The sequence below is a fragment of the Chanos chanos genome, chromosome 9 (assembly GCF_902362185.1).
Source record: "Chanos chanos chromosome 9, fChaCha1.1, whole genome shotgun sequence".
Classification (NCBI taxonomy): domain Eukaryota; kingdom Metazoa; phylum Chordata; class Actinopteri; order Gonorynchiformes; family Chanidae; genus Chanos; species Chanos chanos.
The window spans coordinates 21159484-21185068 of record NC_044503.1 but is presented as its reverse complement, the minus strand read 5'-3'; the positions used below and the strand labels follow the sequence as shown (position 1 = coordinate 21185068).

General features: G+C 42.0%; 1 protein-coding gene across 2 annotated transcripts in view; it reads right to left on the bottom strand.

Annotated features, from left to right (window-relative positions):
* rgs3a (regulator of G protein signaling 3a) overlaps window positions 1-25585 on the bottom strand; it is a 165171-nt gene that overhangs the window by 13415 nt on the left and 126171 nt on the right. For both annotated transcript variants that reach the window (XM_030783538.1, XM_030783539.1), the window contains one exon: window positions 5024-5094. In XM_030783538.1, the coding sequence (XP_030639398.1) occupies window positions 5024-5094 (71 nt within the window). The remainder of the gene's footprint in view (window positions 1-5023; window positions 5095-25585) is intronic.

Sequence of the window (25585 nt, the reverse complement as noted above, 5' to 3'; positions counted from 1 at the left end):
ACCCAGACTTGGCAAGGGCCACATCAGGCAGCTAACAGAGCCCAGAGTCCAGCAGATATAAGAGGGGTCAGGCCTGCAGACCAGCCAGGCATGTGACTCCATTTCAGTAATCATGGTAAAGTAATGCTAAACTTAGACATGGGTCACCCCGCACACGCATAGCTGCTCCCTTTACCGTCAAGGCAATTCCATCACACTGCGTTGATTGTGCTGAAATTTGTTATGTTTCCCTTATTTTCTCTCTCTCTCTCTCTCTCTCTCTCTCTCTCTCCCTGTCTCATTCACTCTCGCTCTCACTCTCTGTCTTCTAAAGTGATGTTTAATGTGCTTTGCTTTTTTTCTTCTGTCCGTCCATCACTATTCCTGTAACTATTTCTCATTTTATCTATTTACTCACATTCATCTGTTGGCAACATTTTGGATCCTCTTTCCTCTCCGTTCTCTCTCCATCATTCCTCTGACAGCTCAAATGAACCCGAATGCGATAATTAAGTCGTGGACATGAATATTGATATTGGAATGATGCCTGTTCCAACCTCCTTGAGCAGGCACGGTTGGGCTCCATCTAATCCTATTACTCAAAGGGTGTAAACATTCACCGCTCTGTGTGGGCATTTCTGTGTGTCCACATATCTATTGACAGCTTAATGAAGCAGTCCCTGAGTTTTCTCTGAGGCTGATTTTTTCAGGAGCATTTCTCGATTAGCGAATTTGCAAAGAAAACTAGATTGAATCACTAAGACAGCCGTTTGGGGTGGTGTCGTCACATCCATGCAGTTTTCAGTTTTGATGGTCAAACTGTGTGTAAGAATTACAATGTTCTGTTTCAACGTTCCACATCTTCTAATGGTCCTACTCACAGTGTTACTCAGAACATGTCCCTAATCAGCTACACAAACTATTTATTAGTTTTACAGTGTAGTCAGTTATTGACAATAAGCTGTAAATTGTAAATTGTGTTGATTTCCCAACAACCCACCCCCCCAAAAACCAAAAAAAACAAGCATGCTCAGTTTCCTGAGCTCATTAAGACACAATCCATTAAAAAAAAAAAAAAGCGAGAGCGAATCAGCATTTTCAAACTCCTTACAGACTCTCTCATCATATAAACATCCCTCAGAAAAAAACACGCAGTAACGGGAACATTTCAAACTGTAACCACCCAAATCCGCTGCCCGTCCTCCTGTCACCATTTACTGCAGCTCTGAATTTCATCATCGTGTTGGCCGAGAAACACAAAACCACCATGTCAAGGCCCGAAAGAGAACAATTTACTATTTACAATTTAGTTATTTGGCAGAACAGACTCACAAAACAATTCAGTGGACTTTTGTGTACCTCAGAGTCACAAACGTTACGTTCTTTAGGTTCTGTTGTAAAGATTTGGGTTTATGAACGAGACGAGTTTATGAAGTGTTCGGTGCCATTTATGACCCACACCAGTCACAGCAACTCCCAAACACCAACCCCCCCCCCCCCCCCCCCCCAAAAAAAGAAATCATCATCTGTACAGTTGGTATGGTTTTTTAGCCAGTGTAAAAGTAATGCTGTGTATAACAGCATTACTATAGTTTTGCCCTGACAGTGTCAGACCTGAAAAAGGAGGGATTAAGGCTAAATAAAAGGGTAAACTTGCATGAGGAGAACTCTTGCTGGAGATGGAGTCTTGACTGTGCAGTCTAAGAGGGAGAAGGGGTTTACTCTGATCTGTCTAAAGTTGCAGATTGAACATTGAAGAAAATAGATGAAGAAGGAGTGGAGGCAGAAACAGATCCAAGGGCTTGTTAGAGCAGGAAGGACAGTGGGCATGTGTGCTATTAAAGGCAGTGTAAGCCCCCCCCCCCAAAAAAAGAAAAAGATTCCTCTACCTGAAGTAACCTAATGTTTAACAGTGGGTGTTTCCACTGTTTCAGGTGTTACCATTTCTATGTTTCCTACACTTACAATTGAAGTAACCTAACATTTAACGGTAGGTGTTTCATCTGTTTCAGGTGTCACCATTTCTGTGTTTCCTGTGCACAGGAAGGGTGTGTGGAGTTTGCAATCAAAATACATGTGATCTTAGTTCTACATACGAGCTACGTCTGAATGTGAAAATCAACCCGCCCCTAGGCAGCGAAGTCATAGCCGTGTCGGGATATGCATAACATTACTAATGCAGTAATTTCCATGGCAATTCAATCCTTCTAATCATTGTCAAGAAGCCCACGTATGACTGTGAAGGTACGGGGATATCATTCAGATGCCTGGGGTTCACATTCCTCTACACACACACACACCTCATGTGTGTCATTCAGCTAAATAGACGATGATTTCACGTGCAAGTGTAACCCAGATTCCACTCGTACCAATGAATCCCAGCTGTAACGTACAGATGCGGTATCCAGATGGGCGGTTTGATTCATTGACTTAGAGAGTGATCGAGAAGTTGTGAAAGAATGCATATGCGCATATATGTGTGTGTATGTGTGCTTGTGAAGGAGAGAGAGAGAGAGAGAGAGTATGTGTGTGTGCGTGTGAAAGAGAGAGAGCAAGAGGGAGTGGTAGGACAAATATCAAAGAGCTTTTGTATGATGTGTGTTCGAACAAATCGGTTCTGAATTGACCACATTCAGGTCAGCTGGGATCGCGGCTGAGCAGAAAAGCCAGACAAAGCCGAGGAAAACCTCTGGCCACCGAGAAACAGAGACAGAAAGTCAGAGACACAGAATGTAGAGCGCAGTGTTTAAACCCTTCGAACAGGTGTCTCTAACACAATAAATCCCCCACCTCCAACACACAAACACACACTCTCTCTCACCCTCTCTCTCTCTCACACACACACACATACACCCGCGCACACACACTCTCCCTCTCTCTCTCTCCCACACACACACACACACAGACACATACATACACAAGTACACTCACACATAAACTTTCTCTTGTACACTTACATGTTTCCTCTTAGTGACAGCTGTGTCAACACATCAAAGCTTAAACCATATGTGTGTGTGTGTGTGTGTGTTTGTGTGTGTAAGACACAGCTGTCCCCTGAACAGTCAGTTCGTCAGACATATCAGTGAGATGGACCTAGCCAGGCTCTGTATCCCCTGATAACTGCTCTGACACTACATTCAACATTCACTCAAACTGACCAACAACAATGATTCCAACAACAGTCCCGTTTAGCATTCACTAACTCACACAAGATCATCCACACTTCACTCTCTAATCATCTAGTACATGAAAAGTTGTGGGGCACATGCCAAGTTCCCGTGTGTAAAAAACAATTGTCCCAATTTGTGTTAATGCTGTAGAGTTTGTCTTTTGCAATCTTAATCTTAATCTTAATCTCAGTGCAGTCAGAAAGTTCTGCAGAGCCTTCCTTAGTTGTTTGTTTGTAATGCAAGAACCTGGGACCCCAAAAAAATTGCACAAGATTAACAGCACAAACCAATCCTAAACTAAAGAGTCAAGTACATTTAGAGAAAAAAAATGGAAGTGCCCATTGTAATAAGAGTCCCAGCTTCCATTAGTTTTCAGTAAAACAGAACACTCCATTGTATGGTAGATTACTGATGTAAGGTTTGGGGACTGTTTTTCTCTTTTATTCTGCATGGCTAAAATATCCTGACCCATACCTCCTGTTCCGGTCTGAAAGCCTTTTATTAGTTAACGAACAAACAACTTTTTTTTCTGACATGAAATCACGCCTAATGTTGTCTTTAACCTGTGTTGTTGTATCCTTTACTATAAATACAAAACAGGACACAGTCACGGGAGCCCGGGAAAGCGGGGGGTGGGGTTGGCAGGGGCCGGGGGAGGGGGGGGGGGTGTGCTCCCCTTTTAAGGGTCCATTGTCTTGCGAGTGTGAAAACATCCTCCCTGATTAATGTTGGTGTGAAAAGAAGCCAAATCAACAGCTGATGAACCTTTGCCCCCACCCCAGCACACGCACATGCACACGCACACACACACACACCTCTTTAACCACCGACGTTTGACACATTGGAAAACTGAAGTCTCACATTGCACTGATAAGCCCTTGGTGTCACACACACAATCTCCTCCTATCAGTAAGGCAGTATTTCACTTTGAGGTGAATACACACACACACACACAACTTAACACAAGATCTCATTGACACACTCAAACACACCCTTGTCGGAATAACCACAGCCTGTCTGCTCCTCAGATATATAACATTTACATACACGCTATCTCGTTTTTAATAGTTTAATATTCAATATGCAATCACAGAGATTTTAATTAATATTAAGTCTCTAAAAGCTAATTCTAAAATATGAAACAAATGCAGAATCTCTGGGGTCTTTTGTTTGTTTGTTTGTTTGTTTTTTGAAATACTGGCTGCATTAGGGCTCTGCTTTGGGCTGCTGTGTAATCCTGATCTGGTGACACCTTGGTCCTAATTCTATGTACTAGTACTAGTCCCAGTGCTGTAAACAGGATTGATTATCAATCTACTTTTGATAGTTTCACCTTGTTGAAACTTAAGAAACACACACACACACACACACATACACACACTTATCTCAGCTGCTTAAATTAACATATATTATCTTCAAGGAGAGCAGCGCTGCTGTTTTTCCTCACGAAGTAGCTGACATGTTCGCACATGTGGGTGCGTGCGTGTGTACGCGCACGCGCGTGCGTGTGTGTGCAGTAGGACACTAAAGTCCATAAAAGAGCAACCACTTCAAGTGTCACCATTGCAAACGCTAGCACTTCTAGCAAACTCAAAGATGTCAGACGGTCTAAACAGAACTGCCATTGTCCTGTTAAAGACCAATGCCCCTGTCATTAACATCTTTGGCATTTCATTAACACAGTAACTAACAGCTTCCCAAGAGCTGGGTAATCAAATACACAAGGACAGATCCAGGAGACTGAGTACAAACAAAGTCTTTCCACACGAGGTACTGATTAAAGGAAGTCAATAGTGAACAGATCTCCTTGTTGAGTCAATGACCTTTTAAAAAAAGGTGATTACAGAGACAAACTGAAAGAAGACTGAACTTACAGGTTCTTGGATTTTTTCTTCTTGGTGCCGTCCGGACCCACGTCGCAGCTGCACTCTGAACTGCCGCTGAGCTGTTGGGAGAAGAATAGAAGAACAGTCGGCATCATCCAGTCAGCCAGGCATTGGGTGACGGAACCGGCAGTCTAGAACCCCACAGGAGAACCCGCTGCCAGATGCCCACACCCGGAACACAACTAGCCAGTCCCCAGTCTGTTTAATCCTCAATGGCTAGCGCAACCGCATAGTCCAACACACAGCCTGTCTGTATGTGTGTGTGTGTGCGTGTGTGCGTGCGTGTGAATTAGTGTGACCCTAGTCGCTTTAATCTCCAACAGTAAGTGAGGTTCTCTTTCCGAAGACTTGAATGTGCATGCAGTGCAACTGTGTGTGCATGTGTTTGATTGTGTGCGTCTGTGTGTGTGTGTGCGTGTGTGTGTTTAACACTGGTTCTAATGGTTTTGGGCAGTGCTAGAGGTTTATAGCAAGGGCCCAGGGGTCTGGTGTCATGTTGCATTTCCTCTGGCTTGGAGTTTCTGATTGGGTGAAAGAATGAAAGGGTGGGTGGAGATTGGGGGAAGGGGGGTTGGGGGGGGTTCACTGGGCAGTAATCTGCTGGTCTAAGACTCTGTGGGTCAAGGGAGGGGGGGGGGAGAGGGTTCATTCTGATCTGAGACAGAATGAGCCTTTGTGTGGGTGGAACATGGAGCATAGCTTGACCAGTGAGTCTGGACAGAGTCATGCCCATAAACGGAGTCTCATTTTTAAAAACCGGACAACGACCGAACCGCCGGCCCTGGCAGAGGCTTTTAGGCAAATATTTCAGTTTTACTGCTTGTTGTCTTTTGATAAGTGTCTCTGGATCTACAGCATTTTTACGTCATCCACAAACAAACGGCCGGAGGTCCTATCCTCCCAAAATGATCTAATGTTAGCAAAAAAAACTGCAGATGGTTGTGTTTAACAGATAAGCTGGGGATAGGTTTCCTTCTCTTTGTTAAGTACAGACTAACCCATTCACCAATCAGAGGTTGGCTAGTGATTAAAACACCCTTTCCATACTCAATAATAGGTGTCAGTTCACTTAGACCCTGATTAACCCAATACTGACAACGTATTGTAGAAGTTCTGATGTTCTCACAGAAATGAAGTGATGAATTAGACCACTGCACAGTAGATGGGACAGAAGTTCCCATGTCTTGGTCTTGGTTTGTGGTAGGTTTGCTGTGATTTGTGGTGTAGAGTGATGATGTAAGACGTGATTTGGGATTAAAACACATTCGTTATTATTTACAATGACATTCCCCTCTGATCAGTTTATGCACCAGGACTATCGGGAACACTTTAGTCGTTCATGCTGAAGTGTATCGCTGACTTTCTAGTGTTGACTTTCAGTGTTACATCTCTAAGAGTTTAGAGTTGTTTGCCATGCCCATTAAAACCTACAGTTTACAGGTGAGTGTTGAATTATGAGTGAAGAATTATATAAACGCAGAAGAAGTGTTTACGTGCCCACTCACTGCTGTGGATCAACGTAATTTAGCATTGACGCATTTACAGCGCATGAGGTATGTCTCTTTACTGGAAATATACCAGGCACATTCTTATTACTGCCATACTATCAAACTTTTCCCTGTGAATTAAACATAAAAACATAACATATAACGTATGTGAAACCACAAGCCAATCGTGTTCCAGTAATCAGTGAGTTGAAGATTTGCTTGAAGGAGACTGATTATCTTTTAAATACCACAACATTGCCTTGTGAGTTATTTCAGTTGTGAAGTTAGTTTAACTACAGTGGTGTTAAACGGCATTCTTGGCACTTTCTGTTTGGAGTACCAGTTTGGTATGTTTCTCCACTGGGCTTAACTGGGAATTAAAAGATTAGTGTGTTTGGTGATGGGAAAGTCACCGTGCATTTGTAGGACCACCATAATGTGGAAAGGCGGCACCCAGGAACGTAAGGTTGTCGCCGAGGCAACCTCTGTCCAAGCAGACAATAACTCATCCACAACAAAACTCTTGTGTATGCACTGTAACATCATGGCATATTAAATAGACAGTGTTAAATCATGGGAACCTATAAACAGACTCTCTCTCTCTCTCTCTCTCTCTCTCTCCCTCCCTCTGTCTTCTACCATTTACTTGTCTTTTTGTAATCACATCAAAATTAGACCATAGCATTATAAAGGCTTTATTTGTTGTCACCATCTGCTCTACTATATCCACTTGCTACATTGCCTCAACAAAGCTGATGCGGACGTGAGGATTCCTATTGGACGCGTCCCAAAAGTGCACAAGGTGCAATAGGCAAACAGAACGCATACGCTAAGGCCTTCTGTACACAAACACTAAACGATACAGGTACAAAATATTATGGTCCAAGTTCAGACGCAGAGGTCTCACTGCGGGCTGTCTTGTGAATGAGCACAGCGGGATTGTTCCGGAGCGTCGACAATATCTTGCTTGTAATCTCTGTATTATTCCATTTGATTAAGGCTTAACTGGACTAACAAGGGTTTTAAAGTTTACTGTACAGGGGCGGCATTGCTCTGCAGGCTCCTGAGGTTTTGAGTAAAGAGTTTTGTCATCTCAGTCGAGTGAAGCTGTGTGTGTGTGTGTGTGAGTGCGTGCGTGTGCGCTTCTGCCTATAACAGGCGTAACATCATTTCTGGAGGGTGAGAGTATGCTTTTAGTTACAGAACTGGCAGAAAAATGTAATTTAATTCCTTTCCCTAACATAGTTTTGCAACGTGGCATTTCACAGCGTGACCAAGATACGGCTCTCAAACTTTTTTTTTGTAGTTTTTATAATGATGCTTTCACTCAGATAGCATCTCCTGATGTCTTCAGTTCAGGGGTTGACTAAAGACAGACCAGTTAAAGGAAAGCTAATGTGAGAAATAGGCGGTTAATTCATTAAACGGAATGAGAATGAGCTTTCTGCAGTGTTTACGGACAAGAGATCTGTTTTATGACGCGCTTCTCCGTGATACAGAAAAAAAACTGAAAACTGTGAGACTGTACGTCCAGTCTTCTTTTCCATGGTGGTGAAATGTGCAGTATTAGGATAACTTTATTTGTTCTGCGAACTATAAGGACATGAGAAGGCAAAAATTCAATGAGCACCATTCAAAGCAAGCAGTCCACTGTTTTCACCAAAGACAAGAAACCTTTAAACAATTAACAAGAGCTTCACTTCAAAATCATATAAAAAAGGGTTTTTTGTTTTTCACAATTATTAGTTAACGTTTATTGCAAATAAAAACTAGTTAATGTTGCCACTGTTCACCTTGAAAGACCCCAGCGCAGTTAAGTTACATTAATCGTGGAGCAGAATTCATGGCTGGGACTGTAAGGTACAGTGGAAACAGTGGATTAAACACAGGGTTAAACACAGTGGGTCAGTGATTTCGAGGGGAGAGAGCTTCGGCCCTCTGTGAAAGAGGCAGGGCTGAGCGGGGTTGATGGTGCCTAATCTTAGAACATGAGAATCAGGGTACCCAATGCCCAGGGGAGCCATTTCGTCAGTTTCCCTCCTACATCAAACATGAGAGGGGGACACAAAGAAAGGGGCAAAGTCACGCTACATTACGATTATGGGCGTCCTGAACTTTCCTCCACTTTTTTTTCTTTTTTTTTGCCGGGGAACAGATTCCCTTCGCACTATACAGAATACCGTGTTCTTCTCTGCGTATGCAGTAACGGAAAAAAGAAAAATCATTTTGCAGATGTTGTCTCAGAATTGTATGCTAGATATATCTCAGCAACCATGCCAATTTTAGTTTAATGTAAAGATAACAAGGCCATCTTTGACTTTGGATTTTCTAAAGGAATTCAAATTCCCAAGTTCCTGTACCTTCGACATTAACATACTTGATATGTCTGGTGTGACATTGTTTCTTGCACACACACACACACACACACACAAAAGCACACAAACACATAGGCACGAACATCAGTCTTTGAAGTCCATTTAAACCTTCAGATCACACCCTACAAGTCCTGCTCTCATTAAGGTAATGATTGCATGAGACTTTTGCACAGCCTTTGGCTGCAGCCAGGCTGTGTTTGGGGTCAATAGGTGCACGCCTATGTGCATAGGTGTTTTACTTTCCGTGTTGTGTGTTATCTTTGCTTAACTTAACATAAGCCACTCACTGACTTTTTGAACAAGACTTGAGACTTCAGTTGAGCTCTGTAACAAAGTTGTGCCAACCATACCCCATCACATATATATACCTGCTGTTGATTACACGACACACACAAACACACACACACACACACAAACACACATACCTGCACACTCACTCACACACACGCGCACACACACACACATACCTGCACACTCACTCACACACGCGTGCACACACACATACACACATACCTGCACTCTCACTCACACACACGCGCGCGCACACACACATATACCTGCACACTCCCTCACACACACATGCGCACACACACACACAAAATGACTGTGCAGGTCTACGGCTTTATTTACAGTGCACAGAAACAGGCCTCATAGAAAATAATGGTTAAATTCCACCCTAGCCTTACAAAGACGGACAGAAAGACATTCAGACAGACAGACATTCAGACAGGGCATTAAAATAAAATTCTGTTTTGGTACTTGAAGATGCTTGTGTCTCTGAAAGGTCTCTATCACAGTATATCATACACATTCTATAGTTTCCCCCTCTCTTTCTCTCTCTCTCTCTCTCTCTCCCTCTCCCTCTCTCTCTCTCTCTCTCTCTCCATGCTGTTCTTCATTTTAGCACAAATATATTTTTCAGGTGCTTTCCAACTGATCGTTTCCTTACCCTGCAGGGACCTCGTCTGTTCAGCACAGCGCAGCTCTATAAATAGCTTGGACCAAATGGACTGCAATGGTCCAGAAAGAGAGAGAGAGAGAGAGAGAGAGAGAGAGAGAGAGATGGGGGGGAGTGAAAAATTTAGAGAAGACAGAGGGAATGGCCAGCTCAAAGGCATTAGCAGGGAAGAAAAACACACTGGTTGCCAAAGTCCACACCTAGAGGCCAGTCTTCCCAGCAAACCAGTCCAGGAGCTAGCATTCTCTAGTGTTCAAGGTGGAAGGGGGAGCAGTAGGCAGGATAGGGAGGGGTGGGGAGAGGCACCACACTGACCCCCTAACAGAGGCCTCACTAATGAACGTCCTACACAAATGTCCAAACAATCAAGGAAATTTCCATCAATAACCAAAAAAAAAAAAAAAATATATATATATATATATATATATATATATATATATATATACACACACATATGAGGGGCCAAACAGGAAATCTATAAACATAAAGCTGAATATATTAATGTAACTCTGAATATATAAATATAATTCTGAAAATATAAATACAATTATATATAAATACGATTCCTGAATATATACAGGTAGCCCCCAGCTTACGATGGTTCGACATACGATTTTTTGACTTTACAATGTTGCGAAAGCGACACGCATTCAGAAGAAACTTCGAATTTTCAATTTTGATCTTTCCCTACTCTCTCGTGATGCTGGGCAGCTGGTCATGTGAGTGTACTGTCCAGGGACTATTTTATGTGCACGTCTACATGTGCAGTGATTAGGGTTATCATATAGTGTTATGCAAGATATGAGCAGTTAGTTCCGATCTGTCAAGCTGCCTAAGCTAGTTGATGAGTTGCACTAATCAAAACATCTCGAGTACGGAATGACGCCGTCCATGTTTATTCATCAAGTAGTAACTTGAACACCAGTCAGCCACGCGATCACGAGAGTAAACAACTGATACTGTAAAGTGTACTGTGTTGCCAGTGTTTCTGAGCACGTGTAAGGCAGGCTAGGCTAAGCTATGATGCTTGGTAGGTTGGATGTAATGTATTGGATGCAGTTTCGACTTACGTTTTTGACTTAGGGTGGGTTTATCGGGATGTAACCTCATCGTAAGTCGGGGAGCACCTGTATATATAATTCCTGAATATATAAATGTAATTCTGAATACATAATACATTTCAAAAGAACTTTGTTTTCGAGATTCAGGTCCTTGAATCCACTGGAGAAAAAGCTATTGCTCTAACCCTTTAGCATTACACCTGAAATGTCTTGCTTTGTTGTTGTTGTTATTGTTTTTGTTGTTGTTATTTTGCTTTATTCATCTATAGGCCCATAGTGGATATCCACATAGAACATTATTTGCAGAATATTTCTTCACCATGGGAGAAACAGCAGAAAGAGACTGAATTAAAGCACAGTGATTTCAATGCCAGGAAACTGACTATTTTAAAATCTTCATTACCTCACTGAGAAAATTACTTTACACCACACAGTTTGTTTGTTATTATTAGATTTGATTATCAAAGTTTTATTGAGCCACAAAGGGTTAGTACACATTGAACAAACGTTTCCAAAGATACAACTGTGCATATTTTTCTTTTCTTTTTCACACAGACTCCAACACTAACACAGACAAAAGGGAACGTGTTTGATCATGTAGTTCTCTGGCAACTGCTCTCCCTGTCTGGCACAGCTTCTAAGTACTGTTCTCTGATAAGAGTTCGATGACAGCGTTTCATTGGAACGGCTATGCATGGAGCCACATGTACACAAATGCATACTGAAACATACACACACACACTCGCACTGTATTTAACCTGTGGTAGAGAAATTCCAAGTATTCTATTTAAACTACTGTAATCCAAAGGGTCTGCGTTTCAGAAACTTGAACCACCGGCACATCAAAGGACCACACACAAATACACACTAAGACACATATATCAATGCATATAATAGGATCACCCTTTGACCTTGTTGTCCACTCTTTTCAAGGCAAAGGGTCACACTGTTTTTTGCCTTGGCTTTGCTTTAATCAGACCCACTGCAGACCAGACTTCCTTCCACACTCACCCCTCTACACCTTCCACCAATTCCTCTCTTTTCTCTTTCCTCCCAGGCATACGTACACAAATTCTACAATTCAAGCCCAGGACAATGTCAGGCAGCGAATGACATTTTCCTCCTGAATAGAGCTCCTTTATTCTGCTGCAGGTTGACTGGGTATGGACCATGTGAACCCTACAGAATGGGTTTCCGGACATTGTGTGCTGGGTAGGAGGGCGGCGTAGAGTCCAGGAGCCCTGGGGACATGGCTACCCTCCCAAGGGCAAACTGCCGACAATGGGTGATTCCATTGCAAAAGAAACAGAGGAAAAGAACAGCGTAGAGGCTAAGCCTGGTACAGCTTGGTATATGGTGTTAGTTTAAAAATAAATAAATTAAATTAAATTAAATAAATAAAAAGACTATTCATAAAAACCTAGAGGAGACACCGTGGTGTAGATGAATGTCCCTGTATGTGTGTACATTATTTGTAATCAGGTAACTGTAAGCTTTCCTTATTCAGCTCTCTGTTTCCCAAAGACTCCTACAGAGCATCTTTCAACACTAAGTGTAAGATGGCGCAATGAAACTAATGACCATCCGGATTCCCGTTAAAAAAAAAAAAGGAAAAAAAAAAGCTTGAAGAAAAATGACTCAAAGAGAGGTAAATGCCAAGCGTATGATGAAACCCGAAGTACGTGACCTTTGTGTGTTTGTATGAAAGCTATTACGCACATGTGGATATCGCCTCACTGCTCCATGCGCCCATGCTAGCGGACGCTTTTTAATCTCACATCCGAAAGCTATTTTCCTGCCCTTGCTGCTTCTGTACTGTAGCAGGACGTGGCTGTTTCCTGTCAATGTCAAAGCTTCCTGTGACAAAGGATGTTTTTGAACAATGAGATGCTGAAGTCGTAATCCAGCCCCTGCGTTTCCTCTCCGGACAACCCGCATGTACAGCGTTTCCAATTCCCAACCAGACTCAGCTTCTCCAATGCTGGAGACTGGAGAAGTTGATTTATGCCTGTAAGGTTACGACCGCAGCCCAGCAACGGAGTACTCACCCCCAAAACCCCCCTCCTCACCCCCCATCCCAGTGTCAGAGTATCTCAGACGCTGCACCTATTTGACAAAGTCTCAAGGAGGGCAAGAATTTTTCAAAGAACAGTGTGAAGTGTTTCGAGACCAGGGTCACTTCCCAAAATAGCTGTCTAATCTGAAAAATTATGGCCTTTGCTCCGAATCAATGGTAAGACTGAATAAGATGAGGTTAACGGTAAATGAATTTCATTTGGGAGGAAGTATGACCGACCCCTTGACCTATAGTTGACCCCACTAATGAGAAGTTTAGAGTATTTTGAGATTTGTCTGAGTATATTTCGTCTTCGTAATTCTGACCCAGTTAAAATCTGACAGTAAACATTCATCAAGCTTGTAGTTAGTGGTGATATGATATTTGAGCTGAAAGAGAGCGTGCGTGGTCACATGAAAAAAATCTGTTGGTTATTTCCAGACAAACATTTCTTTCACTCTTTCAAAATAAACGTCCTGAATGCTGAGTGGTTTCTATGTGCGTATAATTTGCTCTTTGGTTGTTCAGTCGCTTCCATATTCGATTTAAACCATGGCCGTTGATTAAAACTGTGAGCGTCAATTATTCACACAGGTCAAAGGATGGCAACTGTTGGTCCTCAGTTGTTGTCATGGTAACGCTAACATTCAGCCGGAACATTCTGAGAATGGAACCCCTCTCTATGAGTCCACAAGTAGCTTCCTGCATTCTATTTTGCGTGATACACGGCAACAGTGATTACTCATTGGCACCTGCCAGAGGAAACCATGAGTGACTTCTCAGACAGCCTAGTCATAGTGATGAGGGCTATGAGGTGTTTTGAGAAAGGGTCACACCTACTCCTGTCTGTGTATATTTAGCTCTTAGAATACCTGAGTAAGTGGAGTGACCGTCATGTCTCTGGACCGAAGCACAGTCAGCGTTAAGCCAACGGGCCATTACAGTAATAAAGAACTGTCTTTTGGGGAGAGCAAGGTGAAGCGGAGAAGCACAGTAAACAGAATTCCATGGTCAGGGAGACCAGAGCAAGGGTTAGGGCCGTGTCATCCTCGTGTCACTGCAGGGTCAAGATAGTTATCTCAGCATAGACACACACTTCACGTGAAAGACTGCAGGCTCAGGGTTTATTCTCGGGTATCTGGATCTGCAGCTTTGACAAGGTTATGGCTGTTTTACGGAAAAAGATACAGAGACAGTTCCACCCACTAAGATTGTTTTCAAATTTGTCTTGAGGGCACCTGGGTTTTGTAAAAGTACAAAATTTTCTGAATCCAGCATCTAAAGTTGATTATGCAGTCTGTTCTAAAAAAAAAAAAAAAGAAACTATTTTTATGGTTTACCATGTGATCTGATAAAATGGAGCTTGTGAATATTAAGAATTTCCATGAGATCCCAAGGTAATTTCTGCTAGATAAAAAAAAGAGAAAAAAGCACATTGGTTGTCGTACCTCAGGATCTAAAAAAGAAGATGGTTCTCACAGGGTTCTGAGTTCTGAGAAGGTGTCCAAACGACACCAGTCCCCACATGTTTCATGTCTACACTGGTATTCGAAAAAATTGGATTTGGAAGATGAAATCTACGAGGCCTGCTGGGGTGTGGGATGCAATTTGAAGGGAATCAGAAGCACATGGTGAGGACTAGTGCTCTCATAACACTCTGTGTCTTAAAAGTAGTCACTGGACACAGACAGTGTCCCAAAGTCTTTCCCTGTCCTGCTGTAGCTGGCCTTCATTACCTTAACTCAACTGACGTGAGAGAAAATGCCGATGTGCTTTAAGGAGACGTTTGACAAAAGGACCCCGGGCTAAGATTTTAATACTGATCAAACAGAAAGAAATTTGAAGTAATATTTGATAAGAAGAAAATGATAAGTTGGTTATCCCTCGGCTGTTAATGCAGACAGGGCAGGGTTTATGCGGCTAAGTTTCTAGACACCCTCAACACCCTAACTCCATTTGTTTTAGAGGAAAAATGCATACTACGAAGACACTCGTCTTGTTGCTCAATAGAATTGATAGTTGACTTCATTAAAATTCTTTCCCTTAAATAGGGCCTGAATGTTCTCATTATCTGTCTTCTAGTAGGCATAGGATTAAGGCCCTGATATTGCAAATATATATATATATATATATATATATATATATATATATATATATATATACTAGCCCCATGGTAGTTTTAACTACGCACCACCCCTGATGGGAGATCGTTTTGCTTTCCACTGCTCTATGCTGATAGCGAAGATCGAGTGAATTGTGAATTGTTTCCATGTCGATCTTTTCCCAGTAATGTCACCATAACATCTCCCGAAGGGAAGGAGCAAAGCATTTTGGTGCACAAGTGTGTGGAGCCTCCAGGCTGACCTAGGGTCATGTGACTTGACCTCCGCCAACAGCGCAGACTCAGGTTTAAAATGAGCTGAGAGGAGACAAATAACTCGAAGTCACAAGACTCGGAGCCTGGCAGACTCAGAGACAGACGTAACCTCACAGATGCGGACAGAGATGCAGAGTTGTCCGAATGCAGACACACCTCGTTTTTATCTTCTTCTTTAATCAGTCATACTGACAAGAACAAGGGTCACTGCATTAATAAGAAAACATATAATATTGCTGACAGAAGGCTGTACGCACTTATACCGTGTCTTGTTCCAGGACCCTGTTTAATAGCTTTTCAGTTCTGGGGCTCCAAGATTTCCAACGATGGCATCACCATTCAAATCCGAATCTAAAACACTTCAAACGTACACAAACGGTCCACAGCCACCTGCAAGTATGGCCTCTCTTTCCTTATTGCTTCCCCACTGTCAGTTATGAAACCATGGCAACACATAAGCAATCTGATGCATGGTTAAATGGATCAAGCATGTGGACCGAGAAGCATTTATAAACACGCACACACGCGTAGGACATTTGTGCTAACGCAGTGTAAACACAGTACAGTGTGGGGAGGACTCCGGGGCATGACTCATTTAGAGGACTCCCGTTCTTTTGGCTTTGGCACAAACTCTGCCATGGCAACTGTGGTGAGGGAAAACACAACAGACAGTGGCAAATAATGTATTTTCATCTCTCTTACGCACTCTGTTTTTGCTGTTTACCGAATGGAAGTTCTGTGGGGAGGGTTGTCGAAGCTGCAGTCAGAGCCGGTCCTGAAAAGGTTCAGAGACACCGGAGACCAGGTTGTTTTGGCACCTATTCAACCATGAACTATGTGTGCCAATGCACAAACGACCAAAGCAGAAACGGCCAAAAGGTACCCGCGAACTCCTCACTGCTTTACCGTACAGCTAAACCGACAAGTTGCGCGCAGTAGACTTTTGTCCTGATCTCACTGATATTCCACTAAATCCAATACTATGTAGTTATATACATTCAGTGGAGAGAGAATGTCTCTGCTACAGTTAAGATCCATTCTGATTTCAGTTTAACGCGTATTAGTCACAAGGCTAGGAACATCTGAGATGATATATATGTATTAGAACAGTGGTGTCATCGTTTTCTATGGAAATACCCTGTGGTGGCTAGTTTGACTTGTTTCTTAGTAATCTAATGTCATACATTCTAAGAAAAACATGCAATGAATCAAATTCCACAGAGATCATCACACAGTTTGCAGAAAACTCGTGGCTATAGGGGAGAAACGCAGAAAGACGCTGCGGGGAGCTTGGGCAACACTGCAGAGAAGACGCTAGCCCACGGCCGCAGATTGATTCTTGGTAGTGGTGTTACTGGCAGCATTCAAAGTTGGGAACCTGGCATCTCCCTGTCGTGGCAGCATGACCCCCACTGATTGTTCAGGGTACCGGTGGGCAGATCTGGGGAACATACCATGAACCTCTATGCACATTCAGCTCCCCAAGGAAGTCCTCTGCAGTCTGGTGGAAAGAAGTGGCCAGTAACTCCAAATGTGTTGGAGAAGACATGTGATAACTCTACACCCTCTCCAATGGATAACAGACGTAGGGAGGGAACAGAATACTGATAAACTAGAGTGGAAAGGGGATAAAAGGTTAAAGAAAAAAAAACGTGTCTGGTTCAGGTAGGGGTCAAACGCCCTTGTAGACCTATATGAGGTCCCAAAGCGTCCATGGCCTTTGTATGGAGTTGCGGTCTTATTTTGGTGGGAGTAAACATCAAAGTCTGAAAAGACACAGCATCGGCAAAACGCCAAAATCTGGTCAGTGCAAGCTGTTCCTCAGGAGGGATTTAGACGGGCCTCTAACTGGGTTTACCTTCTGCCAAAAAAAAAAAGAAGGAAAGAAAGAAAGAAAGAAATGCCAAAAGAACAGCCGATAAACAAGCAAACAGGAATCATTAATTTGGGATTAACACTCTTTCTTTAGGGCTGAGTATTTGGAGGCCTCTTGGATTAATGCAGGTATTTATTTAGACCTTGAGCTCAGAGAACAAATGCATGCTAGACCCCAGTTAAACCCCGTCGAAGACTTCAAGGCAGTTATGGAAAAACTCAAAGGAAAGGTGAATGAACTGCCAACTGGGGGGGGGGGGGGGGGGAAGGGGGGGGTGTAATTCTGTGCCGTTTCTATACTAGGCACCAAGAGTTTCTCCTATGCTAAAGAATGAATGCAAATTTAACTGCTGGAAAAAGACCACACTCCTGTACACTGGCAGGGGTGCTAGGGCAGGCGAGAAGCTGACAGGCGATTAATCTGAATGATATATGTAAATGTATAAACACAAATATTTGTATGGCTGAGAGGGCTATCAGCATACGGCTGTCATGATTTTGTTTTTCATTTGTGTTATTTCAGTGCTGTATGACCCATTAAAGAACTGAATGTCCCCTTTTAGTCTCTCTCTCTCTCTCTCTCTCTCTCTCTCCTCTCTCTTCTTCCTTCTCTGCCAAACAGAATCATGTGGAATGCTTATATTTAGCTGTGTTATCTTGTGCAGTCTAAGTCCGTCTCTCCTTTTTTTCTATTATTTACATGCCGGAGGCTATCATTTGGTGAATGCGGGGGCGGGGGGGGGGGGGGGGGGGGGGTAATGAGGAAGAAGGAATCATGCGTTTGCTGTTACGCCGACCGGGTGACCTCATCAAGAGACTTTTATTTTCTCACAGGGCTCCATCTCCAAACTGTCTGTAGCAGCCCTAACACCCCCCCCCCCCCACCAAAGAGACTGGTTCAAGGTATTTATAGGGAGCATCACACGCTCAGCTATGCCGGAGTATGAGCGGACATGGTGGGGAGGATTGGGGGGGGGGGGTGGTTTGTACCAGGAATAAGCCTTTATCTCTAAAAGGAGGTTTTATTAGATTTGTTTCTATTGTTTTACGTTCTATTTATGTACAAATAAAAACGAAAAAAAAGAGCAGCAAGAAGGGAGAGGATGGGACGGGGTTGCTCAAGTTCACAGAGGTTCAGTTCAGTTTTTTACATTGACTTACATTGTAGCTGAATTTTCAGCATGCTCTCTCTCTCTCTCTCTCTCTCTCTCTTTCTGTCTTACTCTTTCTCTCTTTCTGTATGTCTCCATCTGTCAGCCTGTCTGTCTGTCTGTCAGCCTCTGTCTCTCTCTCTCTCTCTCTCTCTCTCTTTCTGTCTTACTCTTTCTCTCTTTCTGTCTGTCTCCATCTGTCAGCCTGTCAGCCTGTCTGTCTGTCTGTCAGCCTCTGTCTCTCTCTCTCTCTCTCTTTCTGTCTTACTCTTTCTCTCTTTCTGTCTGTCTCCCTCTGTCAGCCTGTCTGTCTCTCTCTCTCTCTCTCTCTCTCCTGTTGCAACTGGTCATGGATCAGTGGATCAGTGACATTGCTACTCTTGGGGTCAAAGCTGTCTTTCTGTTTATTATTCAGCCTAGTCTCTGTGGCCTGACCTCAGACTCGGACTTTTTGTTGAGCACTGACGTTGATTCGGAGGTGAAACTTAATTTTCAATGAACAACTTCTCTCATTATCCTACCCAATATCATAACTCATAATAATAAAGACGCTGGCCACACACTGAAGCCAGACCTCTGCTTGGGGCCGAGTCTGCCAGTATGGCAGGATTACAGAGCTACTTCAATTTCCACTCTCAGGCTTCTGGTTCCTTAGAATTTTTGGAAAAGAAGAAATTTTTGGGATTTGAGGACATTTTGTTCATTAGTGGTTAAACAGCGTAAAGTACCTTTCCCGTTTTGTCTCATTGGACACTTCATTTTTCTCAAACCTATGACGATAATTCACACTTCCCAAATACATCCAGCTGAATTACATAACAGTCAGAGCTTTTTGTCCTTTTTTTTAACTCAAAGGAAAGAGGGAGGGGCTGACATTTTTCTCACCGTGATAAATTGACTGACAGACAAGGCAAAGACAAACCCCCAGGCACAAACATATGCACACACACACACACACGGCACAGAACACACCATATGTCATAACACAGACACAAAGACACACACACACACGCACGTACCACACAAGAACACACACTTTCACTCAACATTCAAAAATTCTTTCCCAAAGATTTCTGAAATATTAAGTAAATTGCTTAATGTTTGCTTAACAAATTATATTTTGTCTTTTTTCCCTCAATAATGTTCTCTCTCTCTCTCTCTCTCTCTCTCTCACTGCTTTAACCAGACAACTTTCAGATGAACTCAGCTGAAGAACATTCTTGATCCCAAGTACACATCCTTCCTGTCATTGAATCTTAAAAAATTGAATCTTAATCTTATTGAATTAATTGAATCTTAAAAAAGAAATCACAGGATCTCACTTTTTATGCTCAAAAAACATAAACAATAAAAGCAAAAACATATTAGGAGCCAAAATACCAACATTTTTTCTACTTTTTTTTCTTTACGTAGGGAACAGTGATTTGATAAGAGAATATCTTTAGCACATGTCATGTTTACTCGCTGAACAAATATTTATTCATTACGTGTTTGGAGCGCCCAATTTAGGATGGAACTGGCTAGATCAAATGACCCAGATGGGACTGAACCCTTTGAGACCTTTTGTTCAAGCCTGCCACCCTCGCAGTGGCTCCTGTGATACACGTTTAAAGTACGCTGCACGCTCCGCCCTGGGGCTCTCGCATGTTGTAGGGCTGATCTGTCCGTCAGTCCACAGGGCAAACAAACAAGAGTACAAAACACACAGACACGCAAGAGACTATTATGGTTTAAAAAAAGACACAAAAAGACCCCACACTGGATAGGGCATGCATTGAACACAGTCAAAATGATGAGTAATTATATTATATTATATTATATTATATTATATTATATTATATTATATTATATTATATTATATTATATTATATTATATTATATTATTATGTGCTGGAAAACAGATTCGTCACCCAGGTGTTCGACAGCTGGGTGTCCGAAGAGCAGCATGCTGGGAAATGGTGTTCTGGAGGGCGTACAATTATAAGGTTATGAAAAAGGCTTTCATAGTTTTACTAACATTCTCTGACTGACAAGTGGTAAATGGTAAAACTGATTTATATATATATATATATTTGTTTGCCACTAGATGCCTTTATAAACTTTATGCCTTATAAACGTGCTTCAGTTGAATTCAGAGAAATACTAAAAAGGATGTTTGCAGTTACTGCTGTGAGGGTTGTAACTTTATCAGACTCATGATGGTGGCATCATGTGTCGTCAGCCCTTGACTTTTGGTTCCAGTCTCGGCTCCAGGATCTATCGATCACAAATCTCCATTTCTTGTTTATTCTTTGAACTCGTGTCACACAGGGCTATTTTTAGCAGTTGGTTTATTTGCAGAGAGAAGTTGTAATGGAACAGTATTTGTAATCTGGCCATCGATGAAGCTTCCTTTACTGGAATATCAGAACTGAGAGGCTTTACCATAGCGCCCTCTAGCGCTGACTGCTGGAACTGCAAGTGATAACATGTCATAAACTGTGTTCCCAACAAGCCCTAAAGTACACAAATATGACAAACATGACTAAGAGCGCGTGCTATGGTACACCAATATTTATTTAGAAATGATGACTCAACAGAAACTTTGACTCCAAAAATAAACCTATACTGGCAATGTGTGTTCAGTAGGAGAACCACCAATCACTAATATTTGTTTGAATCTGACTCTTTTTGTATCTTTTCACTCAGAATCCAATCATTCTGTGTTTATTGTATGAAAACTCTTCAACGATGACAAAGAAAAATTTGATCTTGCTATGTGATGCAGCATCGTAAGAAAGGAGGAGTAGGAGTGGACAGTGACTGAACGTTATGTTTGTAAACACTGACAGGCCAGGATTTGTTTTGTTTATGAAAACAGTGCAAATAAACAAAAGCATACAAAAATGATTGAAACAGAGTTCACTATGAGATTGCTGGCTACTGCCCTCTGAGATTTTGTTTGTTCTTTAGTTAACATTCAGTGGAGAAAATACACTGAGAATAGATCTAAATGCAAGTCAGTAATTTATCCATGAAAACCACACACACACAAACACACGCACCACACACACACACACACACACACACACACACACACACACACACACACTGTCAGTCTATAGCAACACCATTATGAAATCTAAATGTTGATTTTTCTGTTGTCAGCATCTGTTTTTCATTGGACTCAACAGAAAAAGAAAAGGTCCAGAGGTACTGTGATAATTCTGTAAAGAGAGAAGAGGAGTGAATGTTCTGTGGTTAGATTATGTGTTCTGTTCTGTTCCGTTCCAATTGTCTGGCTAGTAATCCCTATCCTTTGCATTCTCTTTTGCTTTTCCCGCTGAACATCAGGTTACCAGCACCCTGAGTTTCAATTATTTGGCAACTTCCAAAGTTGGATAAGGATTTGACTTGGGCTTATGAACTGTTGTTTGAATAAACTGTCACCACGGCAACCATGGCAACCATCAACCATTTGAGATGGCGAAACTCATTTGGTTATTTCCACACAAAGGTTTTTTTTTTGTTTGTGTTTGTGTGTGTTTGTGTGTTTGTGTGTGTGTGTGTGGGGTGGGGGGGGGGGGGCGGTATCATGAAAATAATAATCAATGTTTCTTCATTAGAAAATTCTCAGACAATACGGTACTGGAAACTCAGCCACCGGTCATGAGAAAAAGATGTCCGAGTTAAAAATAAATAAATAAATAAATAAAGTCAAAGCTATAATTCTGGTAAAGCCTCTACGACATTCTGTTTGTCATTATCTGCCGTGGTCTGAAATAATACATCTGAGAAAGAAAATACAAAATGCTAAAAAGGGAGAAGAGGTGACATGTTTATTGCCTGAGCGCCGGTGTTTTAAGGCAGCATTTGGCAGCTTTTGGCGGTAGCTGACACGTGTGGAAGAGAAGAGTGAAGACAGAGAAGCCAGTGTTTTGTACCCTCTCCTCATCGATTCTCCATAGGGACAGAATGTGATGTAATATAATGTGATGTAATGTAATGTCGTGTGATGTCATGTGAGCTAGATGGAAAAGCAAAAGAAAGAGGGAGATTTAACTGTCTATCTCTACTCTATGTCGCAAGGTTATATTCCCGTTTTCCTCTCTCTCTCGCTCTCTCTCTCTCTCTCTCTAACACACACACACGCAAACACACACACTTAAGTGTATATCTTCCTACATACACATTTCATTTATGCAAGAAAACACAAAACTACGTTTAAAGTGACAGACAAAGTTTAAATGTGCACATAGCACTATATATTATAAATGGCTTTACATGGCTTTTTGACCTAAAACAGAAGTAGTGTAGCTTTACTGCCATCTGTATTCCTGTTTACGTAAATAAGTACATACATACATAAATACAAGCTCATCTGCTCTTGTACATGTGGCATAACTCACTTGTCTTAATCAACCACCTCTCTCTCTCTCTCTATCTCTCTCTTTCTCTCTCTCTCTTTCTCTCTCTCTCTCTTTCAAGTTGTAAGAGCCACAGATGCAAAAGTCAGGGTGGAAAAAATGGATGAGATTTATGTTTTATGATATCATTACCTTGGCCAGTCTTCATCCATTCTGTGTTTTGTCTCATTTTTATGGAAGCTATCAAAAGATGACACTTGTGGCCTGAGCTATCGGACGTAAGAGAGCTGTTTTAAAAAGCGTTAGGAAGAGGTGTGAAAAACAAAGAGGAAAAAGACCGGAATGGAAAATAAACACAGATCACTGGGGGTATGAATTGTTAGTGTACACTCCTCTCTAAAATGGGGAAGCCAAGATGGAAAGAGAAGATAGGGATAGAGAGAGAGAGAGAGAGAGAGAGAGAGAGAGAGGAGAGAGAGGGGCAAAAATGGAAAGAGAAGTGAGGAAAAGTTAGAGGCTTATAAGCAGACCATATGAAGAAACGCAAAAAGAAAAGAAAAGAAAAAAAGAAGGAATCTGAAAGAAATGAAGAGACATATTTCATTTGACTTTCACTTCTCTCTCACTTTTCAGCTTCTCTCGTTACTCCGCCCACTGACCTTGCCCTGTCATCTGGTTAAGGTTTGCAAGGTTTTACCTCTGGTAATTTATGTCCTCTGGTTATGAGTGTTTTCCTTCTCTCTCTCTCTCTCTCTCTCTCTCTCTCTCTCGCTCTCTCTCTCTCTCTCTCTCTCGCTCCCTCTCTCTTTCCAGCACCTCTCTTCATCCAGCTGGATTGTTGGGTAACCTCTAGCTGTAATCGCTTAGCAACCACGTGCCTTTGACGGCATCGGAGCATATCTGGGCCTGTAGAGTTCTCGGGGAGGCCAATAAGAACTCAGAAAAATCATCCTAAACCTCTAATCATAGAGAAACTGTTGTTAGCATTAGCAATTCCAGTTTCTATTCAAGCAATTATAGAAACAGCTCTGGTTATACTAGTGACTGTGATGTTCGACGTTCAAAAATTTCGTAAAAATTACTGGAACTTAAATGCAGTGCTGTCTTATCTGCAGTTATCTCAGGTTTCTGTCAGAACTAATTTTCTATTATGGGAAACCCTCAGGAAAGGGAAAAAAAGCATTCCTTCATAAGTGAATTAAAACAAACATTCATCATACAAAGCTGAATGAGGTTTTTTTTCTTTTTTTCTTTATAACTTTGCACGCTTAAATACTTTTCTGTTCTAACAGAACTGCCGGTAACCGCTAACCACTAACCGCTAACACATAGGTCTGAGGGCAAAATCGCATTTGGTTCCATCAGTTTGCTTTCTCTGCTTTGTGTGATCTGAAAAAAAGCCTATTATATTTACAGAATCTGACAGAGCGTCATAAAAACAAAAAAAGAAATAAACGAAAAAAGACTTTATAAGAGTCATGATCCAAACAGTCGGTGCCAAGCCTCCAGAACATGGGAATGGAACCAAACTGTCAACACACGTTCAGAATCAGCAACAGGTCATCTCAAATGCAGAATCTCACAACCCGTCCCACTCCGTTTGGAAAGTTACTTTCATATGGATTGATGACTTTTCCATAAGTTGTTCATAACTTCTGTACGTATACTGTTACTTTATACAAACTAAAGGACAGCTCAGTAAATCTGGGGTGTGAGAACAAAAGCAGAGTTGTTGGACTAAAGTCTTTTTAAGGCCATTTTCTAAAGGTAGGAAGCAGAGTGGTGCAGTGATGTGTGTGCTGTAGGTTAAGTCTAAAACTGCTATGCAATAACTCAGCATGCAGGGGGATCAAAATAGACTTCAATCCCCAAAATCCTTCAGGTCTCCTACCCACTGCAGACAAAGTGTGTTTTGGCACCTTCGAACTGGTGTTCAGAAACATTTACGGGTGTAAATTTTGTAAATATCTTATCCAAACTGTGTGAATTCCGGGTTATATCTCAGAATTGCAAGTTTTAAACTAAAAAGACATAATAGATTGCTAACTTGGCTGCTGTTTGCAGTTGCGTAAACTTGTATTTGTGCACTTTTGCATGAATGCTCCCATTATACACACAATGTTCCCTCCTGTTTAACGACAATTTCCAGTTTTGAATTTGACTAAAAACAAAACAAAGCCAACAAAATAATTTGCTGGGCTCATGTCTGTTAGCACTTTGTGCAGCATTGGAGGACTTTGGGCTCTGCATGTGTGAGAGGACACGGCGTAACAAAGCAATCTCCAGGCACCCTCTGCGGTCCCTGCTTATGGAGCTGAGCCCCTTTAGTTGACCCTCAGTGGGCCAAGCAATGTGGACATGGTACTGTTGTGTCCTGAATAAACATCCAACTCTTTACAGCTCAGAGACCATAGCCACTAGGACCAGAGTCAAAAAAAAGGAGGCTGCTGAAAAAGAAAACAACAAGAAAAAGCCCATTTGGTAGTGCTGACTGGTTCTGATGAAGGGGAGAAAGAGAGAGAGAGAGAGAGAGAGAGAGAAGAGAAGAGAAGAGACAAAAAGAAGAAGAAGACATAGAAAGAGAGAGAAAAATAGATTTGAATAATGTGCAAGAGAGTGTGCAGAGAGTGAAAGAGAGAGTGAGAGAGAGAGAAAGCACTTTTAAATAATGGAAGCAAAATGCAGCTGCAAAGAGAGGTTGACGAGGGGGGCGGGGGGATGGGGAGGGGGGTGATGACGTCAATAGGTAGTAAAAATCACCCCCTAGAATCTGCCAAGACCAATACACCAATGTCGAGCCCTGCATTCCTTCCGTCGTGAACACACTGCCATTTAAGGTTCTGAATCAACCCTGCTCAGCTCAT